We start from the raw sequence: 22,775 nt of genomic DNA on the forward strand, positions 1-22,775 counted from the left end.
TTGGTTTAGTGGGTTTTGATTTTTTACACTTACCTATATTATACTATTTATATATTTTACACTTATATATAGTAATAATTCATTGGTCCAGGTATGAATATCTCACCTGCAGATTGTTAGTTCAGTGTGACCTGAATTGATTTCCCAACACAACACAAAACCTTGTTCCTGTCTGTGTGAGTCTCGCACAAACTCCTGATATATGGTTGGGCATAGGTAGTATGTACACGTCCAGCAAATATGCAAACATAAAATGTAGGTGCAACCAGTCACCTCAGTTCTTACTTATATGTGGTCCAGGAACATACTATTAATCTAAAATCCTTATTTATCATGGCGATGAAAAGCAAATTAAGAACAAAGACAGAAGAAGCAAAAAAAGAAACTTTCCTCAAATATGTGGCCTTTGTAGGTGTTGTGATTTTGATTTTTCAGCATAATAATCAACTAATCACAAGTAAACTCATGTTCATCACCAGTACATGTTCTGACCTGGTAGCTAGAGTCATTTCCATGTAGAAACCATAGGACTCAAACAATGTGTTGCCATGGAAACGTTACCCTACATGATTGCAGGCTGTTCTGTCCTCTTGTTGTGGCCCTTTCTCCTGAAAATGCCAGCCCACTTGTAGAACATCCCCTCTGTGACCACATATAATCTAGTGTGTGTCTTCAATGGCACGGCCCACGCTAACCCTCACTATCCTGTGTGTTCTCGGCTGCTAGGATACTCGTCCATACGCTGTCCACTTCCTCCGACCGTCAGCCACTGATAAGTACTCCTCTCTATCGACTTCTTTAAGTGTACGTGTGCATGCACCTTCTCTGCACATGCACCGCTGCATGCCACATGTTCAACATGGCTGACTTGCTCCCTTACATCTTCAGTGCCCTTAACAGCCTTTACTTTCTTTTCTCTCCAAGACATAATGATAACCCATACAGGGGTAGCAATTCATGTACCTCAATTTTTCAGAGGCTCAGCTTATTTCTCTAAACCCTACATTTATCACCACTTTTCATGATGACCTTAATCATGATATCTACATGTAACATCATCTCCCATACCTTAAGTTCTGCCTTTCTGTAACAGTTATTGTTTAACAGTTACAGGTGCGTTCTTTTTGGGATGTTTTCTCTTTTTAATGCCCATCTGCTACAAACTTTTTGACCATTGTCATCAATTCCATATTTCTTACACTTTCTACACATTTTGTTCTTAAGTTTCAACCTTTACAAACTTCTGAAATCTACTCCTCTCTCCCGGCTGAAGTTGATATTCTAAAGGATGGAATAATCATCAATGCTCGCTGCAGTCAGTGACTTGTTGGTCAGTGTAGTGCACAACTTGGCCTCTATATATACTACATACATCCCTACTGCTAATGTCATTCTTCTTTTTGTACGTCCAAAGCCCCAACCACCGGTGGCGATCCGAGCGATGAAGGTAAAGGGGGAGATCCTGGACTCGGAGGGCATGGGGCTGAAGCTGGAGGATAGGGAGACAGTCATCCGGGAACTCAAGAAGTCACTGAAAATCAAGGTTTGGTTACTCCCATATGTGTGGGCCTGAGACGGCATGTAGACTGTAGTGTTAGTGTTACATGTCAGATGCTATACCTATGACCTACAAACTGCCAGCATCTTTAACTACTAGTATATAGTATTTAGTATGCTCAAGTTGTTCAAAATGAAGAAGGATGTAGAGTGTAAGATATGAATGAACAATGGTGGCAAACAAGCATTCTCGTTTGGTTTTCATGTATGTTTTCTTTCATTTTGGACAACTGGGCTTCTCTTCTTAGCTCAAAAGCACCCAGAGCATTTTATGAGGCTTGAAAACTAGAAATATTCTAGTTGCTGTAATCTTAATGAAATCAACATTTAATGCCACTGTTTACCATATTTGTGTGATAATTTCATATCAAAAGTGTCCAAAAGTGGCACAAATGTAAGCTATACGGTGATCCCTTATGTTTCACGGGCCTAGTGTAATAGATCGATCCTATAGCCCCGCCCACCTCCGTCAAAATTTAGAAATGGAGAATAAAAACATAAAAATGCAAATATTTCACGGACATCCAGTCACTCTCTCATTGGTATAGCCGCTAAATGTGATGGACAGTCAGGATCAGTCTATTAGCGCATGGATTTTCTATCAGTTCTCACCACACAACGACATCCCATCTTTGCTCCTTAAATGTCGATATGCAATGTAATAGTGTTATTGAATCTTACTAAGTGTAGTAATGAATAGAAAGCAGAGTTTTTTAATTCGAGTTTCAAGCCTCATAAAATGCTCTGGGTGCCTTTAAGTTATAGACTATGTATTGCACTATGCAAGGTTATAAAATGCTTTAGCACATCTCTCTAATGTTGCTGTTCATTGTCTCCCTAACCTTGTGCCTGCCCAGTGTGACGAAGTGGCTGTCTTACGCACACGGCTGCAGTGCCTGACCTCTCGCTCCACTTTCTCCCGGATGGTATCCACAACCTGTACTAAACCCTACTTGTCTCACATCTCCATTCCTACTGGAGATGTATCAGTGTTGACACAGCATTACTGCACTGAAAGTCTGAATGATTACTTATTACAACGAAAAATGCATGAATTGTACAAGTCATGTGGTTTGACTTGTGATATCTGTATGAAATTGATTTTCAGTGCAGGAAATGCTGTGCTATTTTGAAAAGGTTTGAAAAACATCTTTGTTGCCACTTGCATCTTATGCAATAAAAAATGCCAAGATGATGCTCTTCCACCTACTAGATGAAAATTGCACTTTTCCTAAATGTTGATTAAAGCTGGTGTTGGACAGCAAGTTAAAACAGTGGCAGAAAGGTAATTGAATACCAGGGATTTGGGCAAGTGTGCAGGGACGTTTATCAAACCTTTAAGCCCAAGACATTTTCCTACCCTACATTTCATCATGTTCTACCTTCCTGAAGTATGTGAACAGCCACACAACATCGTATTCATGCTGCAGTGATGAACATGTTTTTCTTCTGTTTTTCTTGTACCAGAGCGAGGAGTTAAGTGAGACTAACGTGCGTATCGGACTGCTGGAGAAGAAGTTGGATAACGCGACCAAGGAGAGCGACAGTAAGACAGAGTATCTGAAGGTCCAGCTGGAAGAAACTAATGAGGCTCTTCGCAAGAAAGAAGAGTAAGTGGAAATCCAGACTAGGGCTGTCTTAAGCTTTAAATTTTTGTTCATATTTAATTTTTTATGACTTTGCATTGGGGGTGAGGGTGTTAAGGAGTGACTTCCTTATGTGTTGTGTGTAAATTTCCAGGGAGTTTGAGCGAACCATGGATGCCCTGCAGGCCGACATTGACTCACTGGAGGCAGAGAAAGCAGAGCTGAAACTGAGAATGAACCAGATGTCCAAACGCTCCCTCCTAGAGGGCCTGACACGCCACCAGGCAGCCCCCTCTGGTATCGCAGCTGTGGTGGCAGGGGCCGCAAGTGGTAGTGGTAAGAGTGTTACCATCAACGCTACAGTATTTACAATGACAGTGTGTCAGATACATCTATTCCACCATATCAGAAATATGTTCTTTGTCAATAGACCTGTTCTTTCTTTGTCTTTTGTGGAAATTTGCACCTTTCTGTTGCTCTCCTTGCAAAATCCTTGCATCATATTTATGAGCCATGTATGCCACACACTGCACCCACTGTTTTGTTATCTTAGACTCAGACTTAGAGTGTTGGAAATACTTTGAGACAATCATTAAAATTTAAACTCTTTTGCCATCATCAAGCACCCATACTTCCAACTCCCAGGACTGCAATGTTGTGCTAGGGATGACTGTGGTTAAAGTAGAAAAGACTTTTCTGTCCCTTTACAAACTGTTGCTGTGGCACCCTGGTACCTGGATAGGATAGTTACTGTACTTCCCCTCACGTCTGCTGTTTTCCTCTCCTGTCTCTCTCACACGGCAGATGTAGTGACTGGAGATGTGTCATGGGTCGAAGGTGAGGTCATCTTAGACAAAAGCTCACAACTACACTGTACCTTCTTGGTCTTTTGTTCTTTGCTCTAAGTACCAGTACATGATGTTTTGTGTAGTATTGTTTTACTATCACAAGTATCCTCCATTTTTAACGGATAATTGCAGTTACCATGGTAATGCATTCATCATTACTTCCTTGCTTGTCCCCTTAGTTATTGGATTTCCATGATTCATGTTTTGGAAAGACATGCTTGGTGTTTTACTTTCCACCAGGCAGCACCACTGAACACTTGATTCATATTTGAGGAAAGAATGAAGTAATTCCTTTGAGTCTATTTCTATGCCTTCCACCCCATTTTATTTTCATATTAAAAGACCAAGAATCAAGAAAAACATTGATGTTGCCTCAGCTGAAATTCCTTCTGCCAGCTTAAATTTTGCAAACGATTCAGTTGCACCTCTTCACCATTCAGTGAAGTTACACAGTGCACATGGCCTTCCCTGTATATGTGTGCCATTCTGTCCAATGTGGATCATTTAGCCTCCTGTTTCTGGTAAAAACCTGTCGCCTTTGTTATTTCCAGGTCTACTTGCCATGTGTGTGCAGTATAGCTGGGTTGTGCCGTGTTGTGTTGTTTCCAATCAAACATATTGTGTGGTTATTCTAGATTGAACATGAACTCCCCCATACATGTCTGTTGAGTACTTTCTGTATATTGTACAGAAGGTACAGAGAGTGACCCCCCCCCCCCATGTCTGTTGGTTCCCCAGTCTAACTGCTGTGTGTACATTACAGGTGTGGGCAGTCCGACATCCCCTGTGGTTCCCATGACAACAGGTCAGACTCTGGTCCGAGACTCTCCACTGCTTCTTCAACAGGTCAGTTCTTCATTTAGTCATCCATTCATTATTCACAACTCAGGATTCTGCTATATAACTTTAATAGCAAGGCACCAAAGTCATCAATATCTTTCTTTGATATGTAAAAATAATAGCTTCATAGCTACCCTGATGAAGGTATAAGTCATTGACATGTTTGTGTTCATGTTCCACAGATTGATGTACTGAAGGTGGCTCTTCATCATGTCAAGCAGGAGAACTTCAGACTTCAGGCACAGAAAATGAACGTAAGCAACCATGTGCACCAACACACCATGTATGAACATCTAATAGATGTACTTGCCTTATAATAAGACACACTCACAGTAAAACACAGATGGTTTCCCAGTATCAAGTAACACTGATCAAAGATTGCTATTCCTTGCTTTTGGAAAAGCGTTGGGTTTTGTCTTACTAGAACTCCATTGTCAGTAGTTGACACATACAACATGACAGCTGTACCTGTTTGTTGGCAGGCCCAGCTGGCCAGCCTGCCGCCCCTGAAGGTGCCTAAGAAGCCTGTGGGGCTGGTGAGTAGAACAGGGCTGGTGCAGGTGGAGGGCGGGGACGCCGCACCCTCCAGGAACAAACTGGGTGAACTCACCAGGAAGACTGACAAGCTCCTCACGGTGAGTGTACTTCAAGTTTAAAGGTCTGCTTTGTAAATATTAAAAGAAATATGGTCTTGTCTAAAAACATGTCACAGTGGTATTTAGGGATGATTCTGTACATTTTAGGTTTCGTTGGGAAAAAAAAAACTTTGTACATGTAAGCTTTTCATTCCGAGCTTCATTGTTATGTTCAGGAACAATTTCAGGTCGGACGTTATGTAATAGTTGTAGGCTGTCCTTGCAAATGCTACGTGATAGTCCATATATGCGTAGTGGGTTACTGAAATCTAGATATCAACCCTCTCTCTTCTGATTTCCAGTGTAACCGATGAGTGTATCTGCATCAGAGACCATAAGGTTTAAAACTACTAGTAGTGAAAGAAACATCACTAAATACATCACCCCTTCTTGTCCCCCCAGGATCTGTTCCACATGAGTGCCTGTCCTAAGGTTGTGGATATCTCCCACAGAAAGCCAGGTACGTACAAAAATGTCGATGAATAATCTCAATCTCATTTCCTCTGTTTTGTTGTGCTATTGCTGACAGTCTGGCATGGCTACAACACCTCAGGTATATAATTATAATGTATCTGTTTCCACGTTTGTCCACTAAACATGGGCATTTCTTCTAAAGTCCAATAAGCCCTTATCAGAAATTGTGATATCTACATTGTATGCCCCAGTTCTTTTTTTACCAAGTATGAAACAATCCATCCATGTATGCCAAGCCTGCAACATCACCGAGGTCTGTGATCTTGAATTGTACGGTAACAGTTATGAAGATGATATGTTGCTGCTGTAATTCAGGCACTGTTCCTGTGCTGGAGAAGTCCACCCCTGCCCACCAGTTGGCCCAGAATACTGCCCGTATCCAGGCCATGCAGAAAGCTGCCGACCAGGTCTGGTCATTTACATACAGTTTCAGCTCTGTAGCTTAACATCATGATGATAGAACCATAAGGCAACATACCTACCAGTATCCTGTTCTCAAACTTACAGAATCACTCCACTTTGTCAATTCTTTGTGCTGCTGACTGTTGGCCCTTCCTTACATGTATATCAGGTCAACTTGGAATGATTTAATGTGATATGTTAAGTGCATTTAGAATGAGACACCTTTGAGGTACAGCATGTAAAAGTCTCCTGTTTGTTTAGATTTTTTTTAAAGTGTCAGAAAGTAACATGCAAAGTGCAATGTTGGCGTTTTCTTGTCATTTGAGCATGCAAGTGAAGAACCAACAGTGTATGATATGGATTTTTTTTTGGGAGGTGCAGTTGTGACATTACCTTCTGCCCTTTTTCAGCTCCATAATGAAGTGCAAGCTTTGGTAGCAGCCCAACGCAAGGGAGGGCAGGTCAAAGGGGACTTTGCTGCTTTTGCCTCTCCAGAACTCGCCAAGGTAAGGGAATACAACAAATACAACTTTCAGTTCATGAAAGGATATCTATCAATATTTTTGTATGTGGGATTTGTGATGGCCAAGATGTCTGTACTTAACCTTTTTACCACTGCCTGGTATCGTAACTGATAAAAACAAAGGCTACCTTAGTAAAAAGTGTATCATTACCAGAATTCTACATTTAGTTCAATTTCTTCATTATTCAATACTAACTCCAGGTATTAAATTCTATGACCAGTTGTATTCTGCAAGAACCCACTTAGTTACAATCACTTATAACATGACCCCTGATTGAATTTTCTTAATACTTCTGACAGATATCAATATTGCTAAGCTTGTACCCTTCTCTCATCCCAGGCTATGGAGGAGAAGGAGAACTCCGTCTGTGTGGGTAGAGTCAGCCTGCCCAGCTCAGAGAAGGGTCTGTTCTCGGTCCATCTCCATCCCAAACATCTACGAGAAATCCACTCCAAATTCATCAGCTGAGGCAGAAAAACACTACATCAGTGTCATAACGATCAAAGCTGTCTACAAGATGCACTTCCTTTTTTTAATCTTTTGCTTACAAACTTAACTCATGTTGATTTAGGGGGCAGACAAGTTTTAGAAAGAACACTGGGGCTCCTCATCAGTTGATAAGTCATACATTACTTTGGTTCGAGGCAAAAAATTGCTGGTAATGTTGATTTGGCCAATTTACTAGTACCTGCATGTGCTAGACAGCCTTGATCCAATATTGTGTACTATGTAACAGTGCTTGCATGTTACATGTAATCAGAGAAAGATTTGCAAGCTTGGACATGAAGTCAGAAAAGGAAAACGATTCTCTTTATGAAATTGGAACAACATGAAAACATCAACTGGAAATAATCTCTCAAGAACGTGGAAATCATAGAATATATATGGGTTTATGTTTGCAATATCTCAGTTGAATTCTGATTCATATCATTTCATGTCGTAACGACTACTTTGTGACAGATCATATTTTTTAATGCAAACATCTGGATAAACTGACATATTCTTTATGAAACTATTCTGGACAAGGTTTGCATAATTATGGGTGTGCAGTGAAATAAGAAAGGTATGCTTTAGTTTTGTCAAGTACATAGTCTCACAGGGTAATATCAGCTGGCAAGTTTGAAGACTCTTCAAGACCAGAATAGAATATGCCAAGTAAGATTGAGGAATAGAGATATATCTCTGGAAGAAATGTACTTTCTGTCCCTATAAGTTAACTAATATGCATACTCAAGGTTTACAAATGTCAAGATTCCATGTAGTCAACTTGAGCCATTATCTTCAATTTGGAAAGCCTGAAGCTTTGCTCGGCTTACATCAATGTTTCTAAACCATTACCAAGCTGAAATAAATCTGACCTGCAAAACAAATGCACTTGTTTTTCTTTTGTGCATGTTTTCATACAATCATGCTTTGTTTTGCTCAAGTGTAGCACTGTGATGGGCCCTTCCTCTTGTCAATACATTAAGTTCAGTGCTCAAGGTGTAGCTCTTGCCAAACGCTTGGCCTCCGGCTTTACTTCCCATCCAAAAGGATGTTCATAACCAAAGCTAGTTACTCATTTTTACCATCAATTGAGGAAGTACCTGTAGGTGTGAAGTGCATTTCTCAAGAGCACAACATTGGGGCCTGTTTGGGATTTGGACCTAGAATCTTTAGATTCTTAGTCAACCCAAACACATTTCCGCTCATACTGATTTAAATTATGAAGGTAGGCACTGGGAAACAATTGGGTGTACAAAGTAAATTTACTGATGGTGAAGTTATGTCACAAGTCAAACTTTTTATCAGCCTGACAGGTGAAAGACCAAACAAACAACATCTGTAACAAACATAACATTTATTATTGCAACTTGTGAAAAGAACTCATAACAAGATACAAAAGAACCTAAGAAAGATTTGTTAATAAACCTGAAAACAACTTAATATGCTAAGCTATTAGTAATCAAAGGAAACAGGGAGTCTATGATATGAAACTGTATATTGTGACTATACTGCACAGTGAGTATTTACACAGTTGCATCAAGTTTAACTAATGACTACGAATATATCACCACCAAGTACTACCACTACCAAATATAAGCGGTAACTATATAAACTGTCAAACTTTCTTTGAACAAAAATAAACAATCTCTGTACACTTTCGGTGCTATCAAAACTGCACCAATATACAACATGAACTGGTCCAGTGGTAGCTGCCACTTTGGTGCAACTCTTAGTCCTTGCACCATACACGTCTTTCTTTGAAGAAAAATAAACATCTCTGTACATTCATGGTTCTGTCATAAGACTACCATTTACAGGCCCAGCTGCCTTCCAAGTCTAGGTACTGTTCTTTTTTTTTTCAAAATTTGTTTCTATGACTCACATACAAGTAGCCACTGACAGTACCCAATTGTTCAGTCTTTCAATCACTAGTACATAATAATGAATCAGATATAAAAATATAGTCATTGCAACCTGGAAGTGGTTCACATGGAAGCAAAGCTGCCAAGTGTAATGGCATGACATTTGCTTTACATAGGAAAGTTTTGAGGCAACCTGTGTCTGTCTTGTGTAGAGGGCACCCCTGTGCCTTACCTCCTGTTGTGTCTGCCTCTAGAATGATACCCTCCACTAACAACATTAACACTGATGTTCCTGTGGGTGTTGGCAATGCGCTGGTGCATGTCGTACGGTGTGTACCGTTCCGTCGGCCATCCACGCTGCACGAGGCGGTTCCTCCCGCCGTCCCACGCGTGCTGGATGTTCTGGAGGTAGTTCTGTGACAGGTAGTCCCTACCTGCGAAGTCCACACCATTGAACATGTTGGGCTGAAAGCTGATCTGGAAGTTGCACTGCATGTGGTTATCCAGAGGCTCGGCAAGAACGGGCTTTCCTATCGGCCCCCCGTATCTCTCCTCTGGTGTGACCCTGATGGGGAGGTTCAGCCCGACCGGAGAGGCGTGGTGGTGGTGGGGCCAGCTGCTGTTGACGTAGCGGACGGGGCGCGGCGGGTCGGTGAAGCTGTGGATGTTCGGGTTGGACTGGTACTGCCGCGGCGTGTCGTGCTGGGGCGGGAGGTCGAAGGGGAGGACGTGGCGCGGCAGCTTGTACCCCCAGGCCTCGGTGACGTGTGAGAGCAGGAGGTTGGTCATGCGGCGGTGGGCCTCCTGGTTCCAGTGCACGCCATCCTTCACGCGCCGCTGCAGCTGGTAGCGGAAGTTGTAGTGCATGTCCAGGACGTCGTACCCATGGGACACCACCACGTCACGGGCATAGTAGTTTGCCTCCAGGATGTCGAGTCTCAGCGTCTCGTTTTTGAACTCCACCTCTGGGATGAGGAAGCCGCCGCGCACGCTGTTTGCCACAGGGAGGGTGGTGTTCCAGATGACGAGTATCTGCTCAGGGAGGACCTCCTTGAACCGACCAAACAGTTTCTTCAGGTTCTTCTTGTACATCGGTACTGAACTCGGGCCATACCTGGGGTGGGAGGGGGGCATGCTTGTGTCAGTATCAGCCTAGGCATGCCATGGCAAGTATTCATGTATAATGTGCTGTTGTTTTCTAGGCAAGTTGAAGTCAGCAAATTAGACACTATTCGAGCTCAGCAAACTCATATATTGGGAACAAACATACCAACTATATTTTGTATAGTATGCTAGCCTTTCTTAGTAACCTATCAGGGAGAAATACTGATAACAACAACCCTGATTGAGAAAATCCTAACATCTCACGAAAGACATCGTGAACAAAGGAACCGTGTCCTGACCTTGTGATGTCCCAGAGACAGGAGTTCATGATGAGGACGTCAGGCTGGGGCTCGTCTGCCAGGTCAGCCAGGATGGTCTCCATGTAATCACTGTAAGAACGGGTGGTGAAGTAGAACCTGTGGAAGAACAGGAAACAAAATCTGATTAAGAAACATTCATGCAGCATAAACATGTCTAAAACAAAAATGAAGATGACAATGGAAACCTTTTACGTGATTATATTTTAGTATAAGTCTAGTTGGTTTGCTTTAAACCAGGTACATAAGGCTTTTTCAGTCTTGCTGACTGAAATCAGCATTTCTACGCAGTTACAACATCTATTTTAAATACCTGGTGTGTTACACCATGAGGCAGTTTACCTGGTATGCAATACGAACAAATACCCTGTCAAGCTTGCCTTTCATGGTGCTGAAATGCCATCCCTAACCCACCAACTGACCAAGCCAGGCAACATTGCAACTTATCACAGCAAAAATGCTATCATGTGTTTTTTAAAATCAATTATTGCATCAGGGAAAACACTGTGATGGCTGCATAAACTGATTCCTCCCACCCCAAACCCAACCACACACCACCCAACGGTAAAGTCTTCTGTTCAAAACAAATCAACAGCTTTACATCCAACCCATCTCTGTTTTAAAACAAATCCCAGGCAGTAACCTACCTGATGAGATGATGGTCAGTCCGGTACTGTCGCACTTCCCTGTAGTTCAGCTTGTTGGTCATCTCCCCCAGCCGTCCCCCCTCCACCAACACATCACCCTCAAAGTGAAGCTCCCCCTGGAAGATACAGGTGGTAATACACATGTTCAGCAAAGGCTTTTCAAAAGAAACTACATCTGTAGACTCAGTAGAGGGTCCTTATGCTTATTCCCTATAGCCTGCCTACAATCAATACATTAAACAGGTACCATACAACACAGCAGTAAAAATGCTTTGTATATACATGTACCATCCTTCCACTTATAATTAGCAACATACTCAAGTGCATGTAGCACTTTGTCATATTCCTATTCACATGAAACTCTATCTTTAAAGTTGGTAAAACAAAAAAATATATGAGAAATTTGTAACCTAATCTGCAGGTAATCTTGAGTCACATACCATCTATAGGAACAAGTCTGAAGTAAAGAAAATATGTATATTTTGTAGTAATTTATTACCTTAGCCTTGAGTTGTCCTTCCTGAAGATAGCGGTTCCCCTGTAGTAGGACCACCATGTCTTTGTAGATTCCACGTTGGACTGGAGGAAAATGAGCACATGTGTCAATGTGCATTCATACATCGCTATGGTTCACTTCAAGTAATGGTGCAGCAAGTCCAAATTACGCCAAATGAACTTGACTTTCTGAGTTAATTTTCTAAATTTCTATTCTAAAACAAAAATGAAGACTAAGGTCTCAGAAACCAATATTCCTGGACATGTAGTTAACATGGCTGGATTTTTACAATAAAGATATGACAAATACCAGCCAAACAAAACAAACAAAAATGACACTTACTGGAGTCGCCAATGATGACCACAAATTTGTTGTGGAGAAGTTTCGTCATGTCATCAGCCAGGAAGATTGCCATTTTGCTGTACTCTGGTCAAGAACTGGAACAACAAACCAAAAGAACAGAAGTCAGAAACACATACAGTGATACAGTCAAACCTGGTATCCAGTTACGTACCTGAGGACACAGCCCTTATTACTTTAAAGTATGTGCATGACAGTTATGTCCCTTTTAGATCTAAACAGAAAATGCTTCTAATCCCAGGTCTACAGACAGTCTACTGTGACTCAACTTATTCTGAAGACTAAAAGTAAATGTATCCTGCATTCATTTTCTTGCTGGGTAACTTTTCTTGACAACTGGACTATTTTGAAGGTTGACTGTAATAGGGTTGATTTTGATGGAGAAGTAGCCTCTAGAAATAATAAAACTAAAAGTACAGCAGAAAATACATCAGGTTTACTTTAGATTTCAATATTGCCAACTGAGACAAGAATGAAGAATTGCATAATTTCTATTTCACCATTCAAAAAACTGCAAAAGCCATCTACTACATAACAACCAACGTAAAGAACCATCAAAACATACAATTTCCATTTTTACACTCTCTACAACCGTCACACACATTACCTGTAGGGAAGCTGCTCCAAGACTGAATGACCTACCACAGAAATTCTGCAGCTTATATAGGCCTTCTAAGAGCAGTACAGTCTCAAGTTTTACAAGACAATATGATTGACACTCTAACATTAAAGACATGCAAATCAAAACAATTCGAGTTCCAGACATGTGTATGAATGTCTCATTGTTATTCATGAGGAGAAGCTACTCTCCAGCTGGGGATTTAGAACAATAGGAACTCCTGTAAGTTCAAAGGCTTGGAATAACAAAGAAGTGAGAAATATCCCAATTGCCCTGGACAGTACAGGTGTCAGACACGTCTCTTTTGTCATGGACCCTGTCTGGAAACAAATCTAATACAGGGGTTGGGGGTCTGGCATCCAGGCTAGGAGTCAGCCAGAGAAGGCCCAGTCAGGCACTGGCGGTCTAAATCTACTTGGGGCTTGAATCAAGCATATCAGTTATGGGAAAAGTTTCATCATTCATTTGTCCAGGTTACATTAATAGATCTAACCTTAGTTCTTATCATAAACAAGAGCTTGCAAAATTTCCTTCCATTCAAACTCATTCTTCAAACCTAAAACAATTCAGTCATTTGACCTCATGAAACTGACACTGTGACAGAAGTTTCTTCAAAATCACAGAAGAAACCTGCTCTATATAAAACCTCCTTGATAAAACCAAGGACAGTATAATATCCTTGAATTTGATAAAACCACGGAGGTAAAATAGACCTCGTTGATAAAACTACAGAAACAGAATTGTGGGCCAGTTTTGCATAACTTTTACTTTTAGAACCCATTACTAGTAATTTGTTTGTTTCACTTCGAATGTTATATCAACATCAGAAGGCTGATACCATGTTCCGATCTTACTGGGTTTGACATCAGTTAAATACACATGCATCTGCATGTCAACAGAATATTTGTGAATTCAAAAGCTAACACATTTCTTTTGCCTCCTTGAGTCCCTGGTCAGAGGTTTTGCACAACAAAAGGTGTGAAATGTGTGAACACATTCTGAGCCGTGAGTGACCCTTATTATGATACAAAACTAAGGCGACTACTATATTTAGCATCAAACAATATATTGTCTAGAATCGCGACCATACGGGTAACTTATGTGGCCTGAGATAAGTAATCGTCAGTAGAAAATAGAAAACCTTCTCTTCTTCTGTCTGTAGTTGTAGCTGTAGGAAGGATCTTGATTTGTCCCTAAGCTACTGTTCAATAGATTATCAACTCCTAGATAGACCTAATATCTTCTTCTAAACTGACAAAAGGCGCCAACAACAATGATGTTTTTTTTTCTCCACACACGTTTCCCGTTTGTGGGGCAGAACAAATTCAAACCGTATGTTGATTAGGACCCGCCATGTTTTTTCTCCAAGTTCTCCGCCCCACCAGATTTCTTAGAAATTTTGAACAAACGAAACCGTTTGAAACAGGCGTATTTTGTCATTCTTCACAGGTTAGAGCGGACACCTACAAGGTATGCAATATTCCAGAGCAAGCATACAAAAATTGACATGATAAAGAGTAAGAGGAAAATGACAGATATGTAGAAGAGAAAAGTGACGAGAATCCCATAAATAGTCGTGGTCATTTTTCTCAGAGCTCAGCAAAATTACACGAGGCGCAAGATAACGGTCGGGACGACATACAGTAACTTTAACTGCACACTAACTTCTAAAAGGAAATATAACGTTACTGCAAGATATAACACTCACCAACGGCCGAAATCTACTTCAAATTACTGGGCAGATTTTAACGCCATATTTGACACCCTCACTCTCCTCGTTGGAAGATTTGGTACAGTCCATTACGAAATTATACATATGGACGGAATCTCGCTAAATCTTGTACTGTCATGAATTATCAAGATTGAGATTGTTCGGCTTAACTTGACTTTTAAAGCTATATTTTTCACAAGAAAGGTTCGGGTTTTCCTGTTTATGATATAGAAAAAAACATAACTAATGAAAACATTGTTTAAACCCCTCTGCAACAATGGCACCATCTAATTTTAATCCCCGCAGACTTTTAACCAATCAGATCATCGTAATTTTCAGCTTCATCCCTAAGCAGCTCATTCTGATCCGCTCATTCATCATATATTATTCGTAAACACTGGTGTGTTTTAAACACCTGAGTACCCACCCATTGTAACACAACCGCAAATTGTAACGAGATCCGCCCGGCATGAATGGGAACGGTGTCGTCGAGGTTCAGGGGAAGCTAAAAGAAGTCTTGGTTTTCGCGCGTCAATTTGAAAACGAGGCTGACGCTACCATAGCAACGTATGTAAACTACACCCGACCGGCTAACAGTAAACAAAGCTAGTGAAACAGTCCGCAACCACAATACGCTAAAAATTCAGCCATAATCAGAGCTGTAGGCATGTGCTCAAGTTCTATATATGCAAAAACGACGCTTTACTCAAATATAGCTGAATACTTTCTGTACTTTTGGGGTCAACTTTTGATATCTTGGATTTATTTTCTTGACGGTGATTCGGCCAACAGCTGACTGCACAACATGACAGCGTGGTGACCACGCAACACAACCTGTTTGGCCGCTCCCCCGGCCAGCCGATCGTGTTCTGTTGATCATTGTCTGGAACGTACAAAGCTATTTATTGCACATTTGCTGCACTTGAAGCACATCGTTTTCCTATTGTGAAAGTTGTCTCTATCAGGACCTCCCTGGGACTTATTGGATCGGGAAGTGTTTTTTTACCGAACGCTAGAATTTATTGAGCACCAGAGAGCCCGGAAGTAAGTCATAGTACGGGCACTCTTGTCACTGTTGTCCGACGTGATATTCCTGATTTACAAGAGAGCGATTCGGGGAATCGGACTGCCTAACCATGCCGAAAGGGAGAAAATTCGTGCCTGGAACTGACTGTGATGGGAACTGGGTGAGTTTCATTTTACTTCAGACCGTCTTTCTAGACAACGTTTAGCGTCACCTTCCCTGTCGGGACTCCTTAATGAATGACTAGTATGTCAACAGTTCCAACGATTGATCAAATGGAAATAAATGTCGGTTTTATACTGATGTAGTTCGTTCTGGAACTTTTTATACACCTGCATCATAACTACATAAGTTCAGTCGTTCCAGCAGTTTCGACCGAAATCTGGTAAAACATCTTGAAGTACAGATCTTGAGTGAGTAAGTCGCAGACAGTAATACCTGTTCGGGGTGCATGACTGTACCTTGGTAACTTAGCCCTAGGCACATTTACCCACAGCAGATCTATCACCGGCCTTTCTGTAACCCCCTTTGTTTGCAGGGGACCAAATCTCCGAGAGTAAACCTGCTGCATTTACTTTAACCCCTCCGAGCTGAATCCCAGGACATTTATCACGCAACAAGTCAATAGGAGCGTTAATAATTGATGAAATAACTTTCAATTCTATTGATTTTGTTTGTTTGGCAGACACTTGGGGAAGAAACGTTTTCTGAAACAATTCTCTTGATAGTGGTGTAAATTTGCCACATTTTTCTAAGGTTTTCCGCTGTTTTCCAATGTCCATCGACAGTTTACCGGTCGAATTGAATACTAGTAAAATGGAGATACGGCCAAGAAGGTTGGAACGTAGCCACGTAAGATGCGCTGTGCTTCCTTTGGCTGTGTGCAATTCGCCCCTTTGGGTTTTTACACAATCCTGGCTTTTGAAAACTTCCGTACCATATCATGAGCGCTGCAGAGCGGCTACTAACTACATGTACTGTTAACAATTTTAGACAATTTCTTACACGAACTGGCAATCGTTCACGCTGTAGTTTCGAGCGAGAAAAACGCATTATTTCCGTTATTTTCAAATTATCACCCGGTTTGTTCAAGTCTCCTTGAGCTCACATTAGGAGGCAGAAATTTAAAAGAACAGTTCTTGCCACAAGACCTCTGCTTTGAAGCAGTGTCTGGAAGGCTGACGGGTTTTAATCACCAAACATTATGGATTTCGCAGTGGGAAAATGTGTGGTTCTTTGATGACGTCTCCAACATTAAGCGTACACTACAAGTTCGTGCAAAAGGTCACAAGAAGACGTAAACTAAAGAAAGTAGTTAGCATCCAGGCTGAAGTCATATACGTGTTTGGAGTAGGCGGCAGCAAAACACGCAAACTTCGTATTTGCCCAAATGCTTTCGCTTACACCTTTCCTGTGACCGCTGAGCCCCACCAAAGATTTGACAGATCGCTCAACGAATTTCATAAAGAACATGTTTTCAATGTGTGTTTTGTTGTCCTCTAAATCATACTTTTACACCATGCATTATATTCCAAATTATGCCGGGGGGCACACAAACGGATCAATTTTGGACGGTCGCTCAACGATCGCCGTCTAGTGGAAAGAGGGCATTATTATCGAAATAGAGCTTACTTGCGCTTGTCCCCGAAAGTATGTTTTTGAAGCTTCTCCCCTTAAGCAAAAAAGCCCACCTGATTAAGTAAGTTTTTCCCTAGACGTACACACTGTCTGATTTTCAACGATGTGTTTTTCTTCACAGTTTCGCCACAGAACGCGAGGCTACGAGACGCCGAAGTTCCAGCGCCATGTGGACACCAGTACCGGGAAGATGCTGACCACCCCATTCAGTGACAACTCTCAAAGTTCCCAGATAAACACTCCTCCCAAATTTGCCAACAGACTGGAGTTCGTCAACACACAAAACGCGGTGAGATATCATGTGATGCACTCAAGTTGACTGTTTTAGGGACTTAATCCGTTTTAGAACTAAAACTCTAAGCCTTCTTGATCACCTGTACTTTAATTCATTTAAGGCACAGTTGAGCAGCCAGTAATGAAAACACTCACTTCAGACCAACAGAATCTGTTAATTAAGGTATTACCAAACATGTGGTTTATCTCCAAGCAGATGTTAGGCTTAAGCTTTTGTACATCATATCAAAATTTTTGGTGTATTTTTGTTGGTCAGTGCAGAAGCCAAAGCATACACTTATTACATTTGAAAGACATACAGAGTACAGAATGCATCTTCATAGAAATTCAAAGATAAGCTTGGTTCCTTTAAATCGAGTACTCAACACCGACTTTATTTGTTATTACAACTACACTAAGTTTTAAGCTGTTCCAAACTCTAGAACCTGTTGGGCATTTAAAATCCTCCATGATGGCTCCTCAACAGTGGACACATTTTGACTCCAATGTTTTGACAACATTAGTTGCCAGGGGATGGAGGGTGCCTCATGTCCTGGTCCCCTCAGTAGTGGTCACTCGAGCCTGCATGTATCAACTTCAGTCTGTTTGTCTACCCCAGAACACGAAGGCGTCCGATCCTTTACACATAACAAACCTGTGTTTTGGCGATGCATGGCCGCAAAGGTTTTTTCTCTCCAGAGAGAATACAGCATGTTTGGTACGGCCTAATTGCAGGAAAGCAGACACCTGGAGTTGGTTCTGAAGCACAATGGCAGAGATGACACGTTATATCCCAGCCTGTCAGATAAAGAGTGCACTGAGGTGTTCCCTCCTGAAAATTGTCATACTATCCTCTAATTTTGTACGCTTCACATAGCTTCTACGGTAAACATGTCTGCCTCAATAGTGCATGATCAGAGAGAGACTAATTTGCCCATTGGTAGTGTGGGAATACTGAGCAAAATTTTTGTCAATTTAATTTATCTTTATTTCATTACATATATTTAATCATCATAGAACAGCTAAGAGAGAAAAAAAGTGAGGTATGGCAGGATGTGGCAGTTCCAAAAAACAGAAAAAAAACATTGCTAAAGTGACACTGTCCCCCACGTTCCAAATGCTCGGATTTCAGTTTGTTTGTCCAGCTTTCCTGGCAAGTAGGACAGATCATTAGCCTTTTGTGAACACAAAAGGCCAGGCTGTTTGTTGGTTTAAAATAATCTCTAATTTCAGGTGTTTTTAGACAGTGCAACTAATTTTTCCCCAAGAAACGATAACATAGTTGGTAGAGTCTCATATGAGAGAGTTACAATCATCTTTATACAAGTATAAAGCCTGATAGTACGAATCATATAGACAACATTACTGGGACACGGCCAAAACAACTTGTTGATTGAAAAGCAAATGCTCTTCCATAATGCTTCTGTTATGCCTGTCATGTTTTCTGCAGCATATTATGGACGGTTCACACAAAGCACTTGCAGACAGCTCTAAAATGTTATGAAGATAACCACTAATAATTTTGCTTGTTATGTTCCAAGACACATGTAATGATCACAAAAGGCTTTTACGCTGACACCACCCCCAAAAAATCACTTGTTTATATGGAGATTTGATTATTTACATATCATTGGATTGCATTACAGTTTGAATGGAACAAAGTTTACGTAATACTAATGCAACATAAACCTCAACATTAACCTTTGATCTTAGGCTTTCACAACACACATATTCCATTTACAATATGGAGGTTCATATTTCATGTTGTTTGTTTGTTTTCAACAGAAGCGGTATGACCAAGTCAACCCCTTCTCCTGGCACGACAACAGGAATTCCTTCCAGGACCATGGGGAGTACTTTGGACATGTAAGCCAGTTTACAATGCTAAGATTATCAATTAAAGAGGTGTACTGACAAAACTAGCGGGTATTTCTACTGGTCATTTGCTGAAGAAAATCTCATGCCACTGTATGTAGAGCTGGCCACCCAGAAAAAGAATGGTGACAATACACCAAAAATAGTTACTCAAGCAACTGGATAAAATTTTGAAATGGTGAATTTTGAATGGTGACACTATTGTGAAACTGGCAAATCAGATATTAAAAAAGAAAAAAAATTTGAGAAGTTTTTTATCAATTTTTTTTTTCCTTTAGGGTCTTGGAAAACAATCAGTGGTTCCTGTTGAGAAGAGTCTTCACTACTCCAATAACTACATCCGTTGGACCACACGCGAGGGAAGCCACACCGACAACAGGAGCAGCTACGCCGTGTCCTTCCGAGGAGACCGTGACACTGAGTCCCCCACGAAACGTCGCTTTCCTCGCACGTACAGTGAGCCGCGGCAGGGCAGGATACAACTGGACACGGGCACTACAGACTGGAGTAACGAAAGCCACAGGACCCCTCTACAGGTCATGGCATCTGCACAAGAACCCTTCCTACCCCACAACCCATGGAGATACTCATACAAGGCACATGAACAGGGCAGAAATCCCCTGTGTATGCAGAACTAAATTCAAACATCCAGACTCGTATAGAAGTGATTGTAGAAGTATACAGTTTTACAGTCAACATATCTTCTTTTGCTAATATGTGAAGAATTTTACTCAACTACAGAGATAGATGTTTCCTTAAGTTACAATGATGAACTCTACTGAGGCTGAATTTTGAAAATGTTCCTAACATATCAAATCTTTGAAAGGTGACAATTTATAAACAGCAGCAAACAGAATTAGATTTAGTTCATGGTAGAACAACACAAAGCTACATTTAGTTACTATTCATAAAATCTACTATTTCAACTGATTGCTTTTATTGTACTGTTGATCAGAAAGTACATTCTAGCAAATGGAGACAACTATCATAGCTTCTATGCATTTTAACTATAAAACTCACTGTATTGTATATATCTAACATCTTAATTTATGTATTATGTATATAAAACTGCAGGATGTCTTAATGCAAATCAAGATATCATCTTGTGTATATTACTGTGCTTGAAAAGAAATAAATGCATCACATTTGTCACAATAGGCTTGTGCAGTAGCCTTTTTGCTGATTACAGACAGTAACTGTTTTTCTGATAAGTGCATAACCACATTCTGATGGGTCCTTTTTTTTCAACAACAGAGGTAAAAAAAGTCACTGCATTGATAAAGTTTATATAATTGTAAATACATCTGACCAAACTGCCAAAATGCAACATTTGCCATGTGACTTTTAAGTGTCCAATTTAGATATTTTTGGTCACCAATTCTTTGCAGTCAGGAAGACTATCTTAAGTATGTTCCAATAAACCCATCTCAAGCACTAACAGTCATCCCTGAATGAGTTTATCATTCTACATGTCTTGACATTTGATCCTTCAGTATATGACTAACATGAAAAGCAAACTAAAGGTTTGATTTACTACTAGGTTTATTTCATAACTTCAAATAAGAGGTTGAATTTTTACATTTACAAGTTTTACTGAATCAATATTAGAAAATCAAAATACGAGAAAATAACTTAAAACCTGCACAATCTTTACACATTACCATTTGAACAGTTTTAATTTAAGTTTCTTTAATCTACATATAGCTTAAGTGTGCATTCTAAATCATGAGTGTAGATGTCTACAAGGCAGCCATTATGCCTACAGGGACATGTTACTTTCAGAATGGGTACAAGAGTTTGCGTAGAAGGAATAAGACAGTATAGGACCAAGTATAGTGTGTAGCTTGGATAATAACAAACATAGGCAAATACAGGAGTAACGGAACTTGGGAAAAATCTACATTTTCTTTTGCCAAATTTGGTGGTTACTGGTACGTTAGGACATCCTATCTACAAACACCACCAAATCAAGCTCCCTCCACAGAAAATCACTCAAGGATCCAGAGATTTCAGAAGTAGAAATGTGGGTGTAGTTGGACTTTTTAAACAATGTCATTCAAGAAAATATTCCTATCAATGATCATAGTAGCATTTATGTATGTTAAAGGAACTCAGAGCATTTTATGAGGCTTGAAAACTGGAAATATTCTAGTTGCTGTAATCTTTATAAAATCTACATTTGATGCCACTGTTCACCACATTAGCGTGCAAATTTCTTATCAAAAGTGCTCAAAAGCGGCACAAAAATAAGCTACATAGTGATCTTTTAGTTTCACGCGCCTAGTGTAAATAGACCGATACCATAGCCCTGCCCACCTCCGTCAAAACGTAGAAATGCAAAATCAAAAAATAAAAATGCAAATATATGACGGACATGCAGTCACTCTCTCATTGGTCGTAATTGTGATGGACAGTCAGGATCAGTCTATTAGGGCTTGTAGTTTTTATCAGTTCTCACCAAACAAAGACATCGCATCTTTGTCTATAAGTAATGGTATAGTGTTGTTGAAACTTACTATGTGTAGGAATGACTAGAAATTGGAGTTTTTATTGTTAAGTTTCAAGCCTCATAAAGTGCTCTGGATGCCTTTAAATATCAGATGGAAGGCCATATAGCAATAACATACATTAGCACCTTTAGTCTGAACTGTTCCCAGTTAAAAAATGGCATTGCCGTATGAAAAAACACACAATCTGACAGTTCCTAATTTTTTTCTTTTCTAGATAGCTACTATGTTGTCTGGCAATGGCACAATAAGAACACTCTTGGCATGCTTGTACAGTTTTCAACGTACATGTATATACAAATTAGGGCCAGTCAGAAACCTATACAAGTGTGATTAATCATAAATGACAAAACAGTCCAGACTTGTACAATAAAACCTTGTCAGTCTCAACGCCTGGGCAGGTAAGCCTCTTTCATGAGCCATACCACTGAAGTCCCTAAAACAGGCCTTACTAGTAACTTGTAGCATTCACATTATTTCTATGTGAACATTACTAATAGTACACATCTTTCAAAGCAACCTCTCTGAAACCTATGGCAGTTAGTTCTGTCATAGTCTGGCCAAGAATATTACAACAAGGACATTGCATGTGTAAGGTCCTTTTAAATTAGTGTTGGCCTGTGTTAGTAGAGCATAACATGGGCTGGACCAAGATCATATAAGATACAACTTACAAGTCACATGTTGAGGGTTTTAAAGAAAAGGCTTGTGGTGAAATCAGCTCCATTCTGCAAGCTTCAACATGAAGCAGTGATCTGATAGCAGGCTCTCCGGGCCTTTTTTGGGCTTATCCACTTTTTGCTAATGGCTTCTTTTCGCACTGGGTCATCTGTAATGGTAGACTTAATTGTTACAGGCTGGCTGCACAGACGACGCAGTACGAAAAAAATCATCAGCATTCAGCAAAAGCCTCCCCAAAAAAGGCCCAGAGAGCATGCTATGGAGACTATGATTTGAGTGTTATCCTTACGAAAAGTTATGTTTCGTTTA

The 22,775-nt window shown here is 40.5% G+C and overlaps 3 protein-coding genes across 36 annotated transcripts in view; 2 read left to right on the top strand and 1 right to left on the bottom strand.

The window, feature by feature from the left end:
- Positions 1-8,236, top strand: part of LOC136430771 (dynactin subunit 1-like) — a 34,103-nt gene extending 25,867 nt beyond the window's left edge. For 28 of the 33 annotated variants that reach the window (XM_066421670.1, XM_066421672.1, XM_066421678.1 and 25 more), the window contains 12 exons: positions 727-772; positions 1,407-1,543; positions 3,025-3,167; positions 3,298-3,479; positions 3,948-3,980; positions 4,755-4,837; positions 5,014-5,085; positions 5,314-5,466; positions 5,869-5,926; positions 6,256-6,347; positions 6,753-6,848; positions 7,206-8,236. In XM_066421670.1, coding sequence (XP_066277767.1) covers positions 727-772; positions 1,407-1,543; positions 3,025-3,167; positions 3,298-3,479; positions 3,948-3,980; positions 4,755-4,837; positions 5,014-5,085; positions 5,314-5,466; positions 5,869-5,926; positions 6,256-6,347; positions 6,753-6,848; positions 7,206-7,334 — 1,224 coding nt within the window. In that variant the 3' untranslated portion in view covers positions 7,335-8,236. The remainder of the gene's footprint in view (positions 1-726; positions 773-1,406; positions 1,544-3,024; positions 3,168-3,297; positions 3,480-3,947; positions 3,981-4,754; positions 4,838-5,013; positions 5,086-5,313; positions 5,467-5,868; positions 5,927-6,255; positions 6,348-6,752; positions 6,849-7,205) is intronic. The other 5 variants (XM_066421681.1, XM_066421683.1, XM_066421707.1 and 2 more) reach the window with 3 other exon arrangements.
- A 455-nt stretch (positions 8,237-8,691) lies between these two features.
- On the bottom strand, positions 8,692-14,571 carry LOC136430776 (PC-esterase domain-containing protein 1A-like). 2 transcript variants are annotated; one of them, XM_066421717.1, is made up of 6 exons: positions 14,466-14,571; positions 12,121-12,215; positions 11,782-11,861; positions 11,283-11,398; positions 10,618-10,734; positions 8,692-10,328 (listed from the first exon to the last, which is right to left on the bottom strand). In XM_066421717.1, exons 2-6 carry the CDS (start codon positions 12,191-12,193, stop codon positions 9,443-9,445), a joined length of 1,272 nt encoding a protein of 423 aa, XP_066277814.1. In that variant the 5' UTR covers positions 12,194-12,215; positions 14,466-14,571; the 3' UTR covers positions 8,692-9,442. The 2 variants fall into 2 exon arrangements, with proteins under 2 accessions (XP_066277814.1, XP_066277813.1); XM_066421716.1 differs by lacking the exon at positions 14,466-14,571 and adding an exon at positions 12,746-12,862.
- Positions 14,572-15,064: 493 nt separating this feature from the next.
- LOC136430779 (testis-expressed protein 36-like) lies at positions 15,065-20,433 on the top strand. The gene is made up of 4 exons (XM_066421720.1): positions 15,065-15,655; positions 17,252-17,419; positions 19,189-19,269; positions 19,557-20,433. The coding sequence occupies exons 1-4, from the start codon at positions 15,605-15,607 to the stop codon at positions 19,914-19,916; spliced, it is 660 nt and encodes a 219-aa protein (XP_066277817.1). The 5' UTR covers positions 15,065-15,604; the 3' UTR covers positions 19,917-20,433.
- Positions 20,434-22,775: the final 2,342 nt, after the last annotated feature.

Source organism: Branchiostoma lanceolatum, chromosome 3 (genome assembly GCF_035083965.1).
Source record: "Branchiostoma lanceolatum isolate klBraLanc5 chromosome 3, klBraLanc5.hap2, whole genome shotgun sequence".
NCBI lineage: Eukaryota > Metazoa > Chordata > Leptocardii > Amphioxiformes > Branchiostomatidae > Branchiostoma > Branchiostoma lanceolatum.